The following is a 22,820-nucleotide window of genomic DNA, read 5'->3' as shown; positions in this document are numbered from 1 at the left end:
CCAAAAGCCTGGCTGGATATCTTTACCCGCTCCTTGGACAGGACAAGCTTTTTTTGCTGAAACATCTGTGATTACGGCTGACAATGCAGTGAATGTCCAGGTTTGTGCACATACAGTACCACCACTAATCCCTTTACCTGTCTGGATGGGGTCCCTCTTGGCTGATGGGAGCAGAGAGATTCTCCAGTATTGGCTGCCTATTCTAACGATCGTGTGGCACATTGCCAGTCAGGCGCTGTCCTGTGAAACACTGGCAGCTTCCCTTCATTCCTGAATCTGGTTTTTCCAGAGCCAGTCCTGGCAATAACAAGAAGCATGCTCCAAAATGGGGGAAAAACAAACATATTCTTGTATTTCTAGAACATGCTTGCCTGTGACCCAGATTTTTCATCGTGTAACTGAGTCTATTTAAAAATAAATTCTATTATCGATTCTATAAAATGCATTGGATATGAAAATAAGATGGCATGATGAAAGTAAATGTTATTATTGAGCAGTGTGTAGTAAGCATGCTGCAAGGGTGCATGAGGCTTAAAATTACAATAACTGTCGTGGAGTACGTTTCTGCTGTGCATAAAAGGTTACTATGGGACAACAGGGAAAGGGAAAGGCTCTGAAGAGAAGGGTTAATTGTGTAAGAATTGACAGAGTTCTCTTTGAAGAAGAAGGCAGAGGAAGAAGGGTTAGTGAAGGTCCAGGCAACTCTGACACAGTGCTGGCCTGAAAGCACTGATTTCCTGCCCAAACAACTGTATTATCATCCCTGACAGGAAACTGCTTTTCCTTGTGTCTGGACCTTTAGTCACTCTGCGTATTCAAGCATACATCATGCTCCTTATGGCTCTGTCTGTGCAGTGTTCTGGCTCTTTTGAGAATGTGAAGTCCTAGTTCATGTCTTCTCTGGGGAACAGTGTGGGGCTTGATGTGTCACGGACTCTGCAAATAAGAGCAAGGCTCTGTTTGCTTGTCATTTGTGGGCTGGAGATGTTAGGCGGAGAAAATGCACTGTTAACCACAGATGATTATGAATAAACCGTGAAGTTTATGGATTGTGACAGTTTCAGACTGAGTCGTTGTGCACAGGACAGTTAACTGTCAGAAGCTGTCCTTGAACACATTGAGTGCACTCGTTTACAGTCAGATACAATTGACTAAACATGTTGTTTGAGCACCAGCCAAGCAACAATAATACAATAAAGATGAGCCCTTTTGCACTTTTTGCATCTGATACACAGCTCTGTATTTGCTACCGCTGTCAATAGAAGGAGGAAGTCCTTCTCTCAAGGGTTTTGGTCTCAATGCCTGCTCTTGTTCCTTCCATCTTTATCTGCTTCATTCTGTTTTGTTTTTATTCTGCGTTGAAAAAAAAAAGATGGTTGGGGGAGGGACAGAATCTAGAGTTCGAGGGTCAGACTTCCTGTTTTTGGTGCTTTTGGTCAGACTTCCTGTTACTTGAGGCTTGATTTTGTGAACTGGTGGATGTAGTGGGATAGTTTAAAAGTCAGTGCAGAGCTCCTGTCTCCAGAGAACCAAAGAAATAAATGTGTCTCCTATGTTCTTGTGTTTACCTTATGCATATAGATGACATTTTTATGTGAAGCAACATACTACGTTAACATTATACATTTTTAGGGTATTTCAGTGGAAGAATTCAGCTGAAGTACTTTGCTCAAGGGTATCACAGCAACTTCTCAACTGGGATTTGGACTCATAACCTCCCAGTTCTGCGTGCAGAGCCCCAACTGCTCCTCCATACTGCTCTGCTCTTCAAGAGCAATGTAAGCTGAGGATGCTTTTTCATGATGTTATTATTTCCAATAACTCTGGTAGCAAAACAGCAATGTAGCAGGACTCCTCATGGATGTCCTCTGTCTCCTGACCTGGCTGACATTGCCCCAGTACTCGGCCAGCTACGTCTCCCTGACAGTCCTGTGGCAGCAGCTAGCCTTCTCCTGCTCCATCTCGTACATCAGCACAGTAGATGTTTTAACAAAGTGGTTTTGTCTTGCTTTGTGCCCATGCTGCACTGTGACACTGTTGACTTTCATTTAAATTTCAGTACTATTGACTGTTGCACAAAAAAGTGGTTCTATTCCATTATGAAAAAGCAAAAAGATAGTTCCATTAAAAATCTAAAAAAATCTAACATCTGAATGACCTGTTTATAGAATAATTTTTTCAACCCTTAGAAAGTCACAGTAATTTTACGTTAATCTTATTTTTACTTTACGGTAGTTATGTTATTTTGCTGATGAGTCCTAAAATGTTTTAACAGCTGAAGTTCTAAAGTCTTTTCCTCAGCCTTAAACTTTCTGGCTGAGACTTGATGATGCAAATCAAACCTCTTTGTCACTTAATGCTACGTCTGATCGTTTGGATTTCTTTTGAAATCAGCTCGATCAAAAGCTTGACTTGACTAAATTTGTGTTCGGATCTTGCAGAATCGCTTTCTGGGACCGGATTCATGAAGGCCCATCGAGCTCACCATGCTGTACTAGTGAGGCTAGCCTTGAGAGGCAAGAATCTATTATCTCAAGCCCCAATTTGAATGCATCAAAGATGACGTGTTATTGTTATAGTTACTTTGTTATGAATCATAGCAACTTCGAGTCTCCATTATGTTTAACAGACAGTGTTAATCAACTTTGCTGACTTCTTTTTTCTCTTGGAATCTAATCAGAGGTTATTGATTGTTGGATAAAAGGACATGCTGCTATTGGAGAGATTATGCTTCATTAATAACAAAATTTTGTAATCCAAAATCAATGCAGATGGAACTTTGCAGTAGAACTTCTTTTTATTCAGACAGGTCATACAATGATATTAAATTACATTAAATGCACACAATATTATAGATGTCAGATATCCTAATATATTTACTTCCACAAACCCTGGAAAAACAGCTATAGAACTTGATCACCTGTGCATGAAGTTTACAAATGCAGAAAATAACTACTACTACGAATAATAATAATAAACACTTATACAGTATAGTGCTTTTCTGGACGCCCAACTAAAAACGCTTTACAGGTAATGGGGGACTCCTCTCCACCACCACCAAAGGCGTAGTGCGCCAGTATGATCACCAGACATCAGCTATTAGTGGGGAGGAGAGCAAAGTGATGAAGCCAATTCAGAGATTGTTAGGAGGCCATGAGAAACACCCTGGGATTGTTAATGACCACAGAGAGTCAGGACCTCAGTTTTACGTCTCATCCGAAGTATGGCGCCTTTTTACAGTATAGTGTCCCCGTCACTATACTGGGGCATTAGGACCCACACAGACCGCAGGGTGAGCGCCCCCTACTAGCCCCTCTCATACCTTGTTCCAGCACCAATCTTAGCTTTTCCCAGGAAGTTTCCCTTCCAGCTACTGCCCAGGCTCACACCTGCTGAGCTTCAGTGGGTTGTCAGTTTTGAGTTGCAGGGTGAGATGGCTGCTGGCTAATAGTTCGTAAAATTAGGGCATCCGTTACTAATGCAAATGTTTGTAGTGGTGTGTTCTGTTATGTGGAAAGCTACCCATTATAGGATTATCATGAAAAATGAGTTGGTGCATTTATTTAGTGCTTTCATTGTGAACCTGTAGGATACCTCAGAAGTACCCAGTTGCCTACTGCTCCCGCCAGGCTGGGTGAACATTGGAGCTCAGTGGAAGACGGGCTCTCCTGTTCTTCCTGGGGCACACAGCCACGAGAGGCAGCTGCTGGTAAAACATGGCTTGTGGTATAGCTGGGATTGCACACTCTGATTTCTCGACTGTACGGCTCAGTCCTCCCCTGTGGGAGGACACTTTTATGGGAACAGCTGAGTACCTATAGTCCAGGAAGTCATTTCGTTGACCCAGTGTGTTCAGACAAGATGTACAAACCACTTTCCAGATTGTGTACTTTTTCCTGGATAATGATTCCGAAAGAATAAAAAGGTGGATTTAAGCCGGTTCTTGACTAACTTAATCTCGAAAAAGGCACTGTTCGCAGGTGTGCTTGTGGGATCCAGAAGAGGTGTTCACATTGTGGTCCTGCACGGTCTGGCCTTCCTGTATTCCTGCCTCCATTTGATGAAGCATTTTCTCACAGCTCTCCCTGCTGTGCTGTGACCTGGGCCTGGCGTAGGTCACTGTGGGAACTGCACTTCAGTGGATCCTCTCCTGTATGGAGCTTTCAGTCTTCAAGATGACAAGGCTTTATATAAATAGGCTGTTAAATATAAATAAGTCATGATAGTTTTTTATCGCTTTTATATAAATTCTACAACATGTGGTGGAATCCAAGAAGCGTGACGTTTGTTTTTGATGTTTTTTTAAGGCCATGCTGGTTAGGGACGAAGAGTGACGAGACGGTTTTGGTTGCTTTGCCTGGTGATTTTTCATTCTGAAAAAAGGCACAGTCTCCCAGTCTTAACATGCTCGCTTGTGTCCTTTCTTAAAGACGGTGTGGTTTTGTCGGCAGTGGCGCATCACGATTTGCCCCAGTCGAGGGGTATGAACGTAAAGGGATTACTCTATCTGTACTCTCTCTAAGCGAGCGCACACTCCCTGCGTACCGTTATGTGGGGGGCGGGGTAGCTAATCCTATCAATTTTAGTGATTTGCTTTCCCGCGTAGTGTGGAGTGCAGGCTGAAAAGTCTCTTCGCTTTCCTTAATGCGGTTTTTGTGAAGGAAACCGCAAAACGGCACAGCTCGCTAGGACGCGGACCCAGCCTGAATGCTAAGTCTCATGAACCGGGCGCTCTGTCCAGCGACTCGTCTTGTCTTGTGCCAGCTCCCCTCTTTGGTGCTTGTGCTCAGGCACAGACTCTGCACCTCCAGCATCTGTGGTCGGAGGAAACGGCTGTTCTGGAGAGAAGGGGCTGCTGCCCGTTGTGTGGGCACGGTGGCCATGACACCTCGCCGGCGTGTCTGCTCCGCCGGGAGCGCAGCTCCGTTCTGACCCCTGCCTTGAACGCGCAACCTCACAACACGTTCACGTCCGTTGTGTGGTTTCTGGGTTGTTGTTCTTTTGTTCGTTTTGGTTCATTTTGTTTCTCCTCTTCGGGAACTGTGGATTCTTTCTGGTGAAATGGCCATTCACATCAGCACTGCGTTTCCCGACTACATCCGCCTGGCAGCCCGATCCTCGATATTCAGAAACGAAGAACGCTCTCAGGGTTTAGTGTTGCCAACTTCAACAGGTCTGAATGTTAACGAAGCAAACAAAATTAAGTGTATTTCACTGTTGGCACGTATTGTGCTCCTCCTGCTGTCTGCCAGAGGTTCACTTGAATAACCTCTACGCTCTATAGCCTGTAAGACCTGTACGTGTACTGTATGTGTCCAGTGCGTGACGAAAAAGACAACTGTACTCCCCTACGTTCTTGGTTACTATCGATACTTTGTCAATTTACCCAAGTGATTATCCAAAAACATGGACATTTTTAACCTGCTGATCAGTGTTTACTCATCTGTCCTCTTTTCTGTGCCGGCTGTCAGGAAAGCAGGGGTTCAAGATCAAATTTCGATTGACTTCCTGCTCTGGGTTGGAGTCAGGAGGGTCGCTTCATGCCAGCAGGTTCTGTGCTGCCCAGCAGCCTAGCGCCTCTTTATTTCCTTTCCTGTCTTTCTTTGCCTTATTTTCTTTGATGTTTAGCCTCACAGAATAGACAGCTTTAGCGAGCGGTCTATTTTTAGGCTGTGCAGTGATAGGCATTCACGGACCATGACAAATGACTCTGCCAGCGACTGTGCGTCTGGGAGAGAAGCGTGAATGAAGCAGGAAAAACGGGCGCTTCAGCAGAACATCTCCCCTGAAAGCCGATGTGCTGTGAATTTGTATTTAGGACCCTGGGACTGAGAGGATAAAGTGATTGTTTAATAATACAAACAAGAGTTTTCCTTGACTCTGCTGTTTCCAGCAGACTTATTCTCTAAGCAACATATACAGGCGCAACTTTCCCAACAGCTTGTGTTGAGTGTATAGGAAGTTTTAAAATTTAATTTACATATGTTGGTACACGTTCTGTATATCCTGCCTGGATAGGGTTAAATGTTATCGATTAGGGGATCGAAAAGTTATATTCATGGATCATGGCTCTTCCCGATGTTTCATACACACTCACATGTTCTCAATGGCAGGAAATGTGTGGTTTGGAGATAATGCCACGATTAATAGCATTAGTACCTTCCCAGGCCAGAACAATCCATGGATCTCAGTTCTGTTCTAAAACAGAGGTTAAGATTTCTGTGAAGCTGAAATGTATTTCAGCAGTTGTCTGTACTTGACCAGAAGCATTCGGTGGCCCTTGCAGACAGCTAAACTGACTCGAAAGGTTGACAAACACGTACACTTCTGACTTCTTTGCTTTTCTTATTTGACTCACCTTTAAAAAGTTGCCATTTGCAAAAACTTCCTCATTTCAGTGATAATTCTATTCTATAGTATGTAAAAGTGGTAGAGTGTTCAGGAATATTATCCTCGTGGTGACTGGTATCACACTGGGTCTCTTTGCATTGTCGCATAGTCTTGCTCTAATGGTAATTTCCCCCCTAGATAGATTCAGTTCTCGACTGGAAACTCCTTCTGCTTGATTAAGTTCTGAATTATTTTAGGTGATCAAAATATCTTCCATATAATTCAAATTAATGCAGCGCAGCAAAGATTGTTGGCCTATTAGTATTTAGGTAGACTTAAAATGTACAGGAAGTTTACTTCAAAACCTGTTTGTCTTGGTTAAAGTGAGATAAAATATTATAAAAGCATTATAAAAAGCAGTGTGTATAAGTCTTTAAATGTAATGAAAGGACATTCTAATGTTGTATTAACTGAGAAGAAACATACTTCAGTCAGATGATCCAATCACTGATGAATTGAGTCATCCATCTTTTCAGTCTCTGTTAATCAATTCTAAAGGGCCTTTAACACACTACTGCTATTCTTTACCCTAGATATTTTAAGGTTTGCTTCTGAGATTTCTGCCTCTGTCTAGATTGAATCCCAAATTATAGCGAGTGAAGCCAGTCCTTCTTGAAATAGGAAATGCAGAGAAAGTTAGGCTGTATCTCAAGACTGGCCAACACATACGTCACCCGTAAGGTAATTTCTCATGTGAGATGGAGATCTGTGACACTCCTTACAAATTGGATGTTTTCTTTTCAGCCTTAGCCTTAGTCCTCACCTAAGCCTCCCAGCTCTTCAGTGTTGTTTCATCTCCAGGCAGAGCTACAGCCCTGTTTCACATCTGCCCAGCTGACACAGTTGTGTGAGGTGTAGAATTGAACTTGAAGGTATAGTCGCAGAGCACTCAGCTGCTTGTTCCCTTGTGAAATAACGTTTTAGCCAGGCTCTCGTGATCAAAGACCTGTTCACCTGAGGCCAATAGATGGGGCCTTGTTCACTTCAGGAATGGATGGGCTTGAATGTCTCCTGACTTTTTTCTCACTTATTAAGCACCTTTAAGTCTCAGGCAATTTGACTGGGACAATAAAGATTTGAATTGGTGAACATCAGAGGAATAGACTTGTTTTTTTAAATAATTATATTGCATTTTCTTACTCATTCAGAGAGCATTTATAAAAATGTTTTTCAGAAATTTTTTATTCGATGCAAAATGTCGGACTTGTTTTCTTCTGGATTGATACAAGCCTCGCACGTGTATGACTCTGAAATTAAACAGGACACGTTCTTCTCCTTCTCATACTCGAGGAGTTTCCAGCTTTCTTAACTTTTGCAGTTAACAATCATGCCCAGAAAATGGGATGCCACTTTTGATACCGGAGGAACAGGCTTTGAGTGGCATTGGATTGCTGCACCAGTGCTATATCCACAGCTGTGTGTGAAAAGCCTTATCTTTAGCTGACATCGTGTTCTGAACGAGTGTGCAGGATGTGTGCTATGGTGGTATTACTGTATCTTCGCAGCCACAGAGATAATAAGTGGGAACGTCACTCTATTGAAAGTGATAGGGAAGCTCAGCTGAGAGCTGAACAAAAGGATGCTTTCAGAGTGTGAGTCAGTTCTGTCTTATCGTGGAGAAGGGAGGGTGAACAGCAGTCCAGGAATGGCGTGCGTTATTCGTCTGTTCTGTGTCTGGCTCTTTTTTAAGCAGCTCTGTGTGTTTTGAAGCCGTCAAACAGCCCACTGCCGCAGGAGCTAGGGCAAAGGCTAAGCAGGGATTCGTCCTGGGCCACTCTGCATTCGGTTCTCCTTCCTGTGTCAGAGCAGAGGCTGAACTCCCAAAGCACCAGATGTTACGGAGAGCCCTCCCCGTGTTGGAATTTGTTCAAACAACCTGATAGATCATTTACTGTCATGTACACAAATCCTAGGTGTCTCAGGATGTGCCTGGATGATTTGTCAACCGCTGAGGTGGGCCATCCTGGGAGAGCAGTTGTCATGTGGTCCACACTGGAGCTGTATGTGTCAAAACAACAGGGAAGTGATTGGCTGAACAAAGACTTTGTCTGGCACTGGAATCATTCAGCTATGATCTGTGCCAGGATCTTACCAAAGCCCCGTCGGAAGAAATGTCTTGGACACATAGTGCCCAGCGGGGGCAATTAAAAATCTCCCGACTCGTCAGGAGCCTCGCAAGGATTTGTTGTCTTCAGCTTTGTGAACACTGTCACACACTGTGTAGAACAGAAACAGAAATGAGATGAGAATGACCCTTGTTTGCTTACGAAGTCAGAAGTCCGTGGTGCTCTTACCTGCTGCATTCATTCTAGACGTTTCAGAATGCAAATCGAGGAAGAGAGGCCAGGCAGGCGGTTAAGACAGACTTGGTGCGGTAAAACACGATGAGAGGGTCAGCCACGCACAGCCCTATGTACAGAGAGAGCCGGTGGCCTGTTCAGACTGCTTCATTCACAGCACTAGTGTTGAAACAGCCGACTGGGTTCGTGGGGTTTATGATTGGGATGAAGAAGAGGAAGAACAGGCTCCCCAGGTGGTAAATCACTGTGAATTAACTGTGTTGGAAGGCAGAGATCTTTAAATTTGTAGCCAGGAAAAATTCACATCTACCAGTGAAAGTCTAGCGGATCTAATAGAAAATATACTGTATACAATTTGTTTGGAAACATCTGTTTTGTTGTTCTTGGTTTACTTTTATATATGTGATCTGGATATATAAAATGGGTCTTCTGAATTTAATTTCTTCAATTTCTGTTTAATCTTCCAGCCTTGTAGTCATCAATAATTTTGCAATAATTGTAGTAATGAAGTAAATCCTATTTCTTGAGTGAGTTCCTAGGCTGCGGTTAATGATAGGATGAACGAACTGCATTCCAATAAAACATGAAATGGGGATTGTTTTTATCTTAGGACAGTGCGTGTAGCACCTGAGGCTAAAGTGATAAAGGTGTTTTCATTCCTTGCTGGCTTTCTGTTAATCAGGCCTATCATTTACAGAATAGAAACACGATTCATTAAATTAGGTGTAGCACAACTATGCAACCAAAACAATGCAATGCTAACATAAACAGTGGAGGAAAATGTTCAGTAGTATTCCTTTAGGATTAATTAGAAAGCTGTTTGCTTGTTGTTTCAATACACATTTATCAAGGTCTGATTCAAAACTGCCTCATAGGGTTTAAGGTTTGTCATGCTGTTGTCTCTTTCTCAAGCTACAGCTTGATATTTATATAGTTATAGTTAAAGCACTGGTGATATTAAAAGCACTGACCAAATCATACAACAATTATAGTAATTGCAAAGCCATTTTGTGTTCTATTCTGTTAAAACCCATAGTTACAATTTTAAAATAAACATAGGTTTTGGAATACAGGTTTTTAGAAGAAACTGTGCCAGGTCACACTGCTGTGTGTGGACAGCTCTCTGCAACCACAGTTCAGATGGTACTCACGAGCACCGAGTGTCAGCACGTCAATGTTTAAAGAGCTACTCCTGAATCCCACTTGTTGATCTTCCTGTCAGAATACTCCTAGAAGGGATTTATTAGGCTCTGTAGCCAAATAAAATGTGCAATATTGACCTTGATCCAAAATCGAACATGGTATCCTGACCTTTTTTGCTATTTATTGGTGAATTGATTAAAAGCCACTGTCTTTTATTCTTTATTTATTAACCTTTTCCTTTGAGTCCCTTTGGGTAATTAGTTGTCCTGTTAAACAACAGGCTTTGACAGCCTGTGATTAGTTACAACATTAGGATTGCAGCTGTTTTCACAAGTCTGCCCCCTGATGTTTTGGTGAGAATGGAGTCTTCAGATGTTTGGCTCGTGTGATGTGGAGATTTTGTTCTGTCAGTAACAGCATGTTACTGAGGGCTTTTGGGTGATTTATTACTGACATTTTACCCTGTACTCGTTACATTTTGCAACTGGTGAGATTTCTTGGCTCACAGATATTTCTGCTAATCGACATATTAAATTAGTTTGAGGATAAATGGGATTCATTTGCACAGTGCATAATCAGGCAAGAGAAATCAAATTCCTAGAGACTGAAAAGGTAATTCATTATTGAATATACATATGCTAACACCCCTGAAAGCTCACCTTTTTTTTTCAGAATCTGTGCACATCAAATTCGGCCACATTTATGTTTCTGTTTGGTCATAGGTCACCTAGTTGCTCTGTTTACATAATGCTGGTTGGGTAACTGGAAAGGCGTTCCGGTTTCATCTTGAGTAATAACAAAAACGCAGAATCGCCTCCGGCCAGCCGGCTGTCCTGCGCTGCCCTGCAGGTGGGGAGACGATGTCTCGCTGCGTGATCAAACAGTCAACCGGAGGACACAAGTCTGCTCGGGTTTCAACTGCGGAACACGTGCGCATGAAAGTGTCGAGCACACCCAGTTGCAAGAATTAAGCGTTCACGTTGATTGGGATTGAGAAAGCTCTGAAAGATGGGGCTTTTTTGCTGTATATGTGACAATAGATGTGTCAAATGTTGAGTAGCAGGGGCTGGGCTTCATCTCTGTGATATAACGCTCTTTTTGCAAAGGGGGTCTATTTACTCCACACTTTCAAAAAAGGACCTTTGTGTAAGCAATGGGTCTATGTATTGAGGCAGAGACCGGCGGGGACAGACATTCGCCAGCTCGGTGTCTGATTGTGTGCAGCCCATGCCATTTACTCATGTGATCGCCGCCCCAGCCAGGCCAGACTGCGATAAAACGCAGCGCCTCGCTGAACTCAACTTGTTTGCTTCCAGTGTAACAGCTTGTCCCATGTTTGACAAATCGCGTAGCCAGATATGGGAAAAAAAATACTTTGGGGTAGGCTGGGTGAAACATGATGCCTTTCATCGGCCACCAGAGCAGCCCCTGCTAACTTCAAACAACAGGACAGTTGGCCGGTTTGATTTTATTTAAATGAACGGCCTTTATGTCGTTGGTGGGGTTTTTTTTTTTTCGTTTGCAAGAGCTGTTTGCAAATTAATACGATTATTCGGAGAAGCCCAGATCACCGCGAGGGCCATCCTCCGTATGGGTGGAAGGGGCAGCGCAGAGGCCCCTGGCCGGTCTGGCTGCCCTCGGCCTGCGGGCTCCAGCCCGACTTCCTTCCTGATGGCCGGACCTCCGGGGAGATGACATGGAACAGCTGGCAGCTCGCAAGCGCGGCACACGGCCCGCAGAGAGGCCCGCTGCCCCGAAAACAGCCCCCCCCTCCCCCAATGCTTTTCAAGGAATGATGAGAGTAGCGGAGGGATTACAATAAAACAAGGCTTTAATGCCGCATTTGCGTCACTGTTTTCTCACAATACATATTAATAGTGCTATTTATACACTGAATAAGCAGTAGTGACATCATGCAAGCGCAAAAAGTCCGCGCTGTTTCCATGGCGCCGGAAAATAATTTGATGGAGCCGATTCTGTAAGCCTGACCTCTGTTGTTGTTTTTTTGCCTTTCAAAGAAAGCTTTATTTCTGCCCCCCCCACCGAAAATATTGCAAAGATGCAGCAGTATGTGAATCCTACTGCGCAAACAAATATGAGGAAATGGAAGGCTTTGCAGAGTATACCTGTTGTGTTTGTTTTAAACTGTCTTTTGTGCCACGTTGTTGTCCTTTCAGTGTTGTGGCTCTAGAGAAGAAGTGGTGAAATATGTTCGTGAGCAGGCTCAGGGTTTTACGCCTTTTCTGCAATATGTCATGCATGCAGCATGGCCAAAACAAGGAGGACTTTTCCTTCTGCCCTCTGTTGAAAAAGCAGTGTTTATAGATGCACGGAGGGGTTATTGACAGAAACAGGAGGGTGTGGTTCTGTGTGTTTTTACTTTCAACAGCCCCCCACCCCCACGTCCTCTTGTGCCCTTGATCTTAACAGTTTTGATTGATATCAGCAAAACCCTGTTAGACCATCTAATAGCAACAAAGGTTACTAAGACCCTAGTTTCCCCTTATCATGCCTTGAGTTCAGCAGAGCCTGGTGTTAACCGGGCACAGGAGTCATGGGGTTTCCTATCATTTATGCTGCTAAGCCCTTAAGCACCAAAAAAGAAGAAAAAATTCACTTTTGTTGGCCATTCAGTTTTATTCACTTGAATGGTTGGATAGTAAAGGGAAACTTACCTCAATCCTAACCCCTGCTCAGGCTTTAGCACACTATATGAAACTGTAATAAACTTCAACTGTGATAATGTAGTGAATTGATTTGAGTCATGAGATAAATGGAATGTGAATTGCCTCTTAATTGTAATTGAGTCTGTGATGTCAATTTTTCTGGTTTGTCGTTGTGTCCATTTTGGGACAGTTTGGGACTCATGGTGTAGCCCTCATGTTCATCTGCAGTTAAGAAAACTGTAATGTCTCATGCTGAGCTGGTTAACTTAACTGATGACATTTGACTTTATGTATTATTATGGTTGTACGACTGAAAAAAACTAATTTAAGATTGTTGGACAGTTGGATTTGTTTCTGTTTCTCAATTTGCCAATTATAGATATTATAGGCATATTTGCTAATGGCTTTAAGTGATAACTCTAGGTCACTTCTCTGCATTTAAGAGCAGATTTTGATACTGTCGATCACAATATCTTACTGGGTCACATATCCATATGAACTGTCTGATAGATATCTGTATTGAAACAGAATTTTCTTAAAACTGCGACAAGGCTGCCTCTACAGTCGTAGGCTCCCACTCTATGTTGTTCAAAGTTTCTGCGTTAATGTGGCTGTTGATGGTGCTGAGATAAAACCTTTCATACGAGTTAGAAACCCAGGTGTTGCTTCTGACCCTGTGCTGTCATTGGAAGCACATGCTTGGAACGTCACAAGGTTATCTTTCTTAAACCTGCCTATAGTTGCTTGTTTCAGACTATTACTCTGACAGTCTGATGCTAAAATATTGCTTTGTGTGTTTATTTAATCAAGACTAGGCGCCTCTAAAACCCTACATACTAGAATATATTTTAAGGTACTCCAGTATATAGAGATTTCACTTGTCCATTTACTCGGTGACTGCAATAAGCAAACTGTGCCCTGTTTTCCAGATATGATCTACATAATAGCTTCGATGCTACACCCAAGTGTATTGCAACTGGTGAATGAATTTGGCCTCCTCCTATATTTAAGGAGTTTGGAATACAACAGGATGAAAAGTGCTATATAATACATGGAATTAATCATTCTAATCACAGTTGTGGCCGTGTGATGAACAGTGTGTTGGGGTGTTTTTAAATGCGAACATGATTTAAAATCAGTTCCTCGCGTGAAAAAAAGCAAGTCATGCTGTGGATTTCCAATTTGCCTAATTCTTTGGTGATTTCTCTTGGATGACTAGGCAGCTATAGGAGATGGGTCAGAAATTGTCAGAAAAAAGAGATGATGTTCATCAAAACGTAAGTGAGTGGAATGAGTGGAATTAATCAAACTGTAAGATAAGAAATCCCAAAGACGAGTCTCAGTAAAATAAGGATGCAGTACAGAGCTCAGATGTCAGAAGAATATTTAGAAATCGCAAATGAATGACATCTATTCTTGAACTAATTTTAATGACTTAAAGCTACTTCAAAGCCAAATAATGAGAAGATATCTTCAAAATCAAGCTGTTGTTCACTCTTTTTAACAAACGTTGTTTTCCTTTAAAAGCAATCTCCCTGGCTTCAAGAAGCATATAAAGTAATAAGAATTGTGTGGCGGCCTTTTTTATTGGACAAGCTCACAAAGCGCCTTTTCAGCCAATGGCCGGGCGCTGTGTTGGCTGGAAGGGGGTTTTGGGATCAGGATGTGAATGAAGTGCTTGTCTGGAGCCCTGACCTGGAGTGAAAGGATGCTCTCTTCTGTCTCTCTCATATTCATCTTCCTGGCTGAAGCTCAGCTCTCTCACTGTTTCACAGCACTGTAGTACTCTGGTTCCCAGTCTTCCTGCTTTGCAGTCCATAACTTTTCATCTGGTTTTCCCGGAGATTCCCCTTTGGATAGTCAGAGCCTGGCGTCTTTTTTATATGTTCCAAGCGGTTGCTCACAACCTTTCTGTTTTCATGTTGTATAGGTGAAGCCAAAAACCTACCTCCATACCCTGGTCCCAACAAGATGAGGGATTGCTACTGTACAGTCAACCTGGACCAAGAGGAGGTGTTCAGGACCAAAGTCGTAGAGAAGTCACTATGGTGGGACACCGTTCATTTTTTTATCCTTGTTATTTTTGTGTTCTTCTTACATTTTACAGTACCTCACTGATAACTTCAGACACCCATCAAGTCCATGTCTTCTAACGTGAAAGGCACATGTAAAAACTAGTGTAGAAACAGGAAACTAAGGTGAGAAGGAGACTTTAAAACATGATTTTTCTGTACATTGTGCAGAAATACAAGCGTTCTGTCCATTCTTTAGTTTTGCAGGGCATTCCAAATGACATGACTGTAGCTGAAAGACTGGAGCTCTTCCACATCTACAGCTGGAATTTCAGATTGTGTTGAGAGAGTGAGAAGTGTACCTGCTGTCCTTGAAAGCTTTGTGCATGCAGGACCATAACCTTCCTATTTTCAATTTCTAGACAATTTCAATTAATGCCATTGGCTTCTGCAAACCAGGCTTTCTGAGGAATTTTCGATCATTCTTTTAGTGGGAGGTGGGTCAGTCTTGGATACAGTATGCACTATGTAAACCTCTCTGAGAAGAAAGTTCCCATGATGTCCTTTTCTTTACTGATGTACAGCTCGGAAGATAAACAGCCCCCCCATTGGTTCTTAAATGGCCTTTTCCAGTGAGAACTGACTTAATGAAGTCTGGACACAAAGGAGTTGTGATGTGTGGCTTTTAATGGCTGCCCAGTGCAGCTCGGCTTGGCATCCTTGCAAGAATGACAGCTTCTGCATGCAATACGGAGAAGGGAAATCAGGAGGTCAATGGCGATTAAAAAGGGAGTTTTGTGGAGGGCTTGGCGAAGGGAGTCTGCTTGTTACAGTATGTACTGCATTTGAAATGTGGCAAAAGTAGAAAGAGATCTTGTCTCATGTCTTTAATACTTGAATTTCATTTTTGTACTGCAGTCATTTCTTAATTCTTTCTGCTTTACATAAAAAAAAACAATTATTCTTTGAAGATTCTAATATTAATTTGATGTTGTTTCATCCAGATTGGTTGATATTGGTCATCAATACACAGTAAACTCCAAAGAAATTCCACGGTAAAGGTCTTACAGAATCCTACCTCACTCCAATATACCCCATCAGTTTGTTTCCTCAAATTCAGCACAAAGCAAACTTTTTGCAATCAGGTTTTTACAGGGGCAGTCAGAATGGTAAGTGGCAATTCAAGTTGAAATTACACAAATAAAAACGCTGATTTAAAATGAGAAAGTGAGATTTTAGAGTCGTATGCCTGTTCCTTTCAGACTGAGGTTCATAATATGAACAGGCACTTTTATGTCAGCATCATCTCCATGTGGCAAGAGTGCTGTGCAGTGCAGTTTCAGAGCACTGCTGCTTTTCAGAAAATGATTACACAGATGTGTGCACGGTTTCTGTTTCTCAGTTGCAGTCTCACTGTGAAACACTTTTGATTTTTACGCTCTGTGCTTTCACATGGTAGCATTAACAGCTTTTGCTTCCACTCAGTAAAAATCAAGTAAAAAATGGCTCCAATCCGCAGGCTGGCCGCTCCAGGGTGTTTTATAGTCACGCATGCATTATTGTTTAAGATCCTCTCATCGCCCTACAATCCCGGAGTCTTTGATGTTGTGCTGCATTCTCGCTAGAAAGAAGTTCTGTGTGCAAAAGTACTGAAGTTAGGGCACCTCATTACTGTGGTCCCCACCTGGCTGAGTGAGGAGAGGGAGAGAGCTGTTAGATGTGAGGGGTGGCGGTGGCTGTAAACAACCATTTTAACAGTGGCTTAATAAATCTGCAGCCATTGTTATGCTGTTAGATGCAAAACCTTCTTTTTGTTGCTGTATGTTTCATATCATGACCACAGCCTCTGTACAAAACTAGAGTGGACTGTTAAGATTTGCTATTCAAAAAGCTCAAAATTCGAAACTTTTATCTTTCCTCTGATTTATTTTTTTATTTTTTTTGCAACTGTTTCAGTCACATTGGAATTTGATTCAAGCAGCGTGTATCTGTAGCCCATTATTCTCACACCCTAATTAAGCCCACGCACTTTTCCTACTTAAACCCTCTCTTCACATCTTGCCCTTGCTGCTCGCTGTTGAGGACTCCTCAAGACGAGCTGCCACACACTGCGCCCTAAACTATTCTTCTTTTGAGACTTCTTCTCCTGGCTTCGACTCCCTGCTTTCGACTTTTGGACTTCTCTTTTGCCTCGCGTCTTGGATACTCTGCTTCCACTGAACCTGTTCACCGTATAGACTTCACTAATCGTCTCTCCCGCAGCACACAGGGTTCTGTTTTTACATCTCTTGGAGCTAGATGACACATGATTAAAGAAAAGTCATTACTTTTTTATCATAAGTATCATAAATTCCCGAAATTAAAGGACCGAATTGAGCTAGATTTTTATTTTCATAAATAAAAGATTTATTTATAAATTCATAAATTCCATATTGCCTAAGGGAAAAGCCTTTACAGTGGTTTACTGTGGTTTCCCCTTTCTGTGACTCCCAACTTCTGTACAGTGATAAACACTGGTCTGTCATCTGCACTGGTCAACGGAGATAGAAAAACTATCGGAGAAAATACTGTCCGGATAGAAGAATGCCAGTTGTTTTTACACCCTTAGCGAAAATATTCCATGAATCCAAGCTGACATCTGAAAGCCACCCTTTTGATTGAAAACAGATCATCCTCATGAGCCACTAACGGCAATAGACTTCTTCTTCTTATTATTATTATTATTCCTACTAGTTTCGCAGGCCTGTGCTGGTTTACACATGTTGTTACCTTCTGCCCTTTTAAAAGTCTGCGCAGCTTTCTAAAAGCTTTCTATTATTCATGTAGAATGTAGATTCTCCCTGCTAAAGCCAGGCTATGCTTCTTTTAAAGGAAAGCTGGGTTTGTTTTTTGTGTTTTTCATCCTTCCCAGGTTGTAGCTACTGTAACAAGCAGGTTTTTGGGGGGAGGGGAAGGTCAGGGGGTGGGGGTGGTTGGCTTGTTAATAATTAACAGCTGGAAGCTGCTGTCTTTGGAGAAAAGTGCACTTATCCTTGAAAACTTTTCCCATTTCTGTAGCCTCATGTCCAAAAACATGGGAGGATGTGGTCCATAAATCTCACCTCTGACATAGAACAGCCTTAAATATTCATGAGAGAAAAAAACCAAGCAAACTAAAAGCTAAGCAATATCAAAGCCTACCTTACGAATCCAAGTCATAACACATTTCTACCTTAGCCCTGGCACACTCTGATGTCTTTGGGTTGACCCTAATGGCATGTAGAACAGATTCCTTAGTGTACATTGCAATCACCTTTAAGGACAAATACATACTGTACCTCTGTCTTACAAAACAACCTTATTAAGTAACTGACAAGGGCTGAAGGGCTCCTTTTTAAAGCTAGTAATGGTTGTGTGGATAAAGGATTATTCCATTCTCTAACATAGTTGTTTAAACCTAAAGCAGACTAATGACTGTAGTCATACATTATACAGTAATAGCTACACAAGCAATGACACACAATGCTGGAGAAGACACAGGTCACACAATATGCAACTCTGCAAGAATCCAATTTCTTGTCTCCCGCATTAAATTCATTTGTAATTGAGTTGATGGTTTCAAGACCCCCGCCCGATGGTTAGCAGCAGTGATGTCAATTTTAAACCCAGCACTTCACACAGTGGGCCCTGCGTGTTGCTGAGCTTGCTGGGGGCAGTGACGGAGCTGAAATGAGTTAATTGCCCCTCACTGTGTGGAGTGGCATCAGAACTCACAGGGACTGAGGTGGAGAGGGGGGTGTTACTGGCATTTAATTGGAATTAAATGTCATTGGCTTTAATAGGAAAAAATGGTCATGTGTGGGGAACATATAGCTTATCGCAGAGGTGTTAATTTCATTACACGCTGCAACTATCTTCGGCTTCAGTAGTAATACTTGCTTATAAAAAATGTCTTTCTTTTAGTATCTTAGCGTTAGAATCGAATGAACTGAATGTTTTCTTTTATTTTTTTGCTTGATTCACAATGACCCCAAGAGCAATGTGCAATAAATCTTTCATTTTAAATCGCTAGTATTTATGGAATTAATTTTGTGTCTACTTATTTATGTCATTTCAAAAAGAGAGCTTTTATGGAATTAAATGAGTACCTGAATTATGAGAAAAGCTGCAGATTTGTTCATAAAAAAAACACAATTTGTTGTCCACACGACACTGTACGTGTGAAGATATATTGGACTTATGTCACGAGTGAGTGAAAATGTTTTTAATTTTGGAGTACTTGGAAGTCTGCAGCTGGGTTTCTAAATTTTTCTCAGCATAGTACTGTGATGTTTTGAGCCACTACTAAACAGTGTGAGTGTGCATTGTAGAACTGTAAAAAGGTTGAATGAGTTGGGCTCCATTGCAGAAATGAAGTTTGTTTTAAGGGCTGATTCAGTGATCCAGGGGGGTAGTGATAATAACTTCTGTTTAAAGAAACACCAAATCCTTATATGATACTGTATATACTCTACTCTTATGTTATCCGGTACGTCTCCTGGATGTCCAGTGCTATTTTATGTGGGTGAAATTTAACATGTTAATGGGCGCACACCGCAGAACAGAAGTCAGGGTGAATGGCATCCCCTTCCTGCCAGTCTCCTCTCAGAGCGCTGGCCTTCTCTTTCCCTGGAATTCTTCGGGCTCCGGCGCAGCTGTTGTTTACAGATGGATATCTCTTATCCACTTCTCTGGCTGCTGGGGTGTGTGCCTGTGACGATAGCGTTTGGCCAAATATGTCTGTGCACAAGGACAGGCTGGCTGCGGTGGAGAGCTCTAGGATAGCTCAGGCCCTGGGCTAAACCTCTGATTTGCATGCGGTGTAGCCATGTCACAAGAGCCTACCTGAACGAACGTGCACCTTCCCTCTCTTCTAAATTTAACACACCTTCTGTTTGCTTACCTGCACTGAGGCAGTTGACTGAGGTGGGGGTAGGGACGGCAGCAGTCAGGTGACGTGTTGGCGATAACCTACCTGTGTCATGATGTCCCTGAATTGAAGAACGGGGACAGTCTCCTGCTCGGTTCGGAGCACATTTTTGGGATTCAGATACCAGCTGAGGGGAACACTGGCAAACCTTTGTTTTCCCAGTCCCAGGAATGGACCCCATGCATGACTGTACAAGGAAAGTTTTTTTGGGGAGATGACAAGCGGGGAGTGTTCCAGGGGACAGCAAGAGGAGACAGAAGTACAACCGCACGCTCCAGAGGAGGTTACAGATCAGAATTGTCATTGTTAAACATACAGCAGCATTGATGGGGTGATTACGGTACAGTTTTCCTTAATGCCAAATAGTTACAATGATTGCTTTTATTTTTTATGAGCACTGGAAATTGAGCTGCTCTGCTCATCACGTTAGACTGTGGGAACGGCCCAGACTGCACTGAGGAGTTGAAAGTGCAGTAGATAGACAGAGAGCATTAGTTCAGCGCTTTCAAAGCCTGGAAAGCCTCAAGATCTGAAACGCTTTCGTCCACTTGAGGGAAATGAGAGACGGTGTTTACAGCATCAGCCACTGGCATGAGTGCAAGACGGTGACACATGATTTTACAGCTTTACAGACTCACAAATACAGTTGATGTGTACAAGATGGAGAACTTATGAACTGAATTCACTATTCACGAGCCATTTGGTGTAAGATGTGTCACTTCTGGTTAGTGTTTGGGTTATCAGTCATGGCATAGAGCATGTTACACTACTCTTAGACTCTGTGATATCACAATCGGCTGCAACTGCTTAAACACTTCTTTTCTAACATAATACAACATTAGTGTCTTTCAGCCTTTATTCTCTAACCCAGGCATAGCCCCGAAAAGTAAATTGTGTCTGAATGTCCACAGCAAGTTGTACTTTTTTATTCCAGATCCTCAGAGTGTATCACATCAACCCGTGTTTCAAAGACCAAAGTCTTGAAAGGCGTGCTGACATTTGCTTTCTCTGTCATCTCCTGCAGCCCATTTTATGGAGAAGACTTTTACTGTGAAATCCCCAGGAGTTTCCGCCACCTGTCCTTCTATATCTTCGATAGAGACGTCTTCCGAAGGGAATCCATTATCGGTAAGATAGGACCAACTCTGCTTGACTTACAGTAATACCTCTAGAAGTCTGTGTCTTGTGTTTGATTCATTTAATCCCTGCGTCCAGAGTGAACCTAATTCATCTGTGGAAGGCTGTGATTTTTCTTAACTGTGCAGTACATATTTCTGTGTAGCAAATTTCTGAATAAGCAAGCTTGAGAACAGCCTCTTGTTTCAAAAGGTTTTTCCTTGCTAAACTCAAACAAAATGTTTCTTTGTTATGACCTTCACCTACCAGCCAGTTCCAGTTTTTCACTTAACAAATGTTTCCTGACCTTATTGATCTCAGCATCACAAAGTGTCCTCAGGAGTAGATTGTGATCTTTTCCTCTTTTGAGCGTTTCTGATTTGCATGTATTTTCCCCCAGCGTGACCAGTTTCCCTGGAAAGCTCTGTTGGTTGCGTACATTTTGCAGCCAGAATTCTTGATTTCTGCTGGATGATGTGTTTACTTCCATTTTGCCTTCAAAAGAGGTGTGGAAGATGCTTTTGCTGAACATTCATGCTGGACAGGATCCACCTCTTTTCACCTCTTGAATTATCGTAGAATATATTTATCTTTGCTGAGCTGTCCATGTGCACCACTCTAGTTCTTTGGAAGGATCCCAGCTTAACTCAGTTTGTTAAAACAAACACGAACAAAACTGGGATTGTTCTTAAAGCTGGAGTGGAATTTTAAAATCTGTGTTCACAGGGGGCAGGATCTTGGTTAAAGAAGTAAAAATAGTTTTGAATCACACTGCAAGAAAGAGAGTCTGAGCAGAAGCGTGGAGCTCCCTGTCGCGGCGTTGAAGAAGTACAGAGAACATGGCCATGTCATCTCCAAAATATTCACAGCTGTGCTCTTAAGAGTCTTGTTGAAGAGGTGGAACCTCTGCTGCTGTTGGGGGGAGATCAAAACTGAGCAGCGAGAATGTTTCCGTCTGGGATTTGGCATGGAAACAAGAAAAAAAGAAATGAATATGGCGTTGTGCTTGCAGATTAGTAATGTGTAACGATTGCATCATTAAAGCAAGGGACTGGTTGCAAAACTGTTCCACTGGCACTCAAGCTCAGCCTGCTGCACGTCTATCGGCAAAACATGTCAGTCTGTAACAATGTGAAGCATTGTGGTTATCAGGACTGAGGCAAGCAATTTTTTTTTTTTGTCGAAACTGTTAAATTAATTCCAGTTGTTTAAAAAAAAATCCTGCATGTAACTGGAAAGATTCACACATCCATTTGTGTTGTGTAACGAGTGCTGCTGAATTTAATTTTTTGGGAATGTTCAAGTAGAGTGGCACTAAGGAGAAATGTCACAATGTCTCCTGACAGGTAAGGGCACAGACCGAATTCGAATTTCAACCCACTATATTTCAAAGATATTAAACCTGATACAGGTGAATTAGAAACTTTGTCATTTTGGTGTTTTTTTTAAATTCTTCTAGATGGAATCCTGCCATCCGGTTTCTTTTAAGTTGGAACCTGTGGTTGAGGCTTTCTGCATCATTCGGGAAATAAAAGTTTTTATTTTCCCACATTACAGACCGGAGAACAACTTTACTTTCCCTCAGTGCCCCTTGTTTAAATGTCATTCACTGGGATGCTAATGAGGAAATGCAGGGCTGCGAGATAAGTACTGCCTGGCCGCTCTGAGTTGATAATTAAATATGGTCTGCCATAATTCAGCAACACAGAGGACTGTGGTGATATGGGACATTAGTGCACAGTCATAAGGGGGCTGTGTGGGCTGACATCTCTGTTGGAGATCAAGGGCTGCATTTCCTCCATGAGCATTTGGATACCAAGAGCTAAAGTTCCCTCTGCCTTTTTGAGTGGAGCGCGTTATATGTAATGTATTGTATTCAGTGAGGTGTAAGCAGCATGTAGTATTATTCAACCGGAGAACGTTGGCATACACCAGGTGTTTATAATTGTGGCAATCTTTCAGACTCCTCCACTGTTGCTTCTTCAAAATCTGTCGTTTGAAGTTCACGTAGTGACTACATTGAAATTAAAACTTAAACAGTGCTCTCTTGCTTTCTTGCTCTTCAGGTGGTGATTGTTCATTGCAAAGGAACAAGTACAGGTTTAGTCCGTGCTGAAAAGAGAAGAAAAGAAACACAACGTTTCACCCGAAGAAGGCTCCACAGCTGAAACATTGTGTTTCTTTTCTTCTCTTTTCAGCATGGGATAAACCTGTACTTGTTCCTTTGCAGCCTACGCATGCTGAC

General features: G+C 42.3%; 1 protein-coding gene across 2 annotated transcripts in view; it reads left to right on the top strand.

Moving 5' to 3' along the window:
• Nucleotides 1-22,820, top strand: part of rasa3 (RAS p21 protein activator 3) — an 80,048-nt gene that overhangs the window by 15,407 nt on the left and 41,821 nt on the right. For both annotated transcript variants that reach the window (XM_069179209.1, XM_069179208.1), the window contains exons 2-3: nucleotides 14,430-14,547; nucleotides 20,484-20,587. In XM_069179209.1, coding sequence (XP_069035310.1) covers nucleotides 14,430-14,547; nucleotides 20,484-20,587 — 222 coding nt within the window. The remainder of the gene's footprint in view (nucleotides 1-14,429; nucleotides 14,548-20,483; nucleotides 20,588-22,820) is intronic.

This window comes from Lepisosteus oculatus, chromosome 15 (genome assembly GCF_040954835.1).
Source record: "Lepisosteus oculatus isolate fLepOcu1 chromosome 15, fLepOcu1.hap2, whole genome shotgun sequence".
Taxonomy (NCBI): domain Eukaryota; kingdom Metazoa; phylum Chordata; class Actinopteri; order Semionotiformes; family Lepisosteidae; genus Lepisosteus; species Lepisosteus oculatus.
The sequence above is the reverse complement of the archived record's forward strand: the minus strand, read 5'-3'. Positions and strand labels throughout refer to the sequence as shown.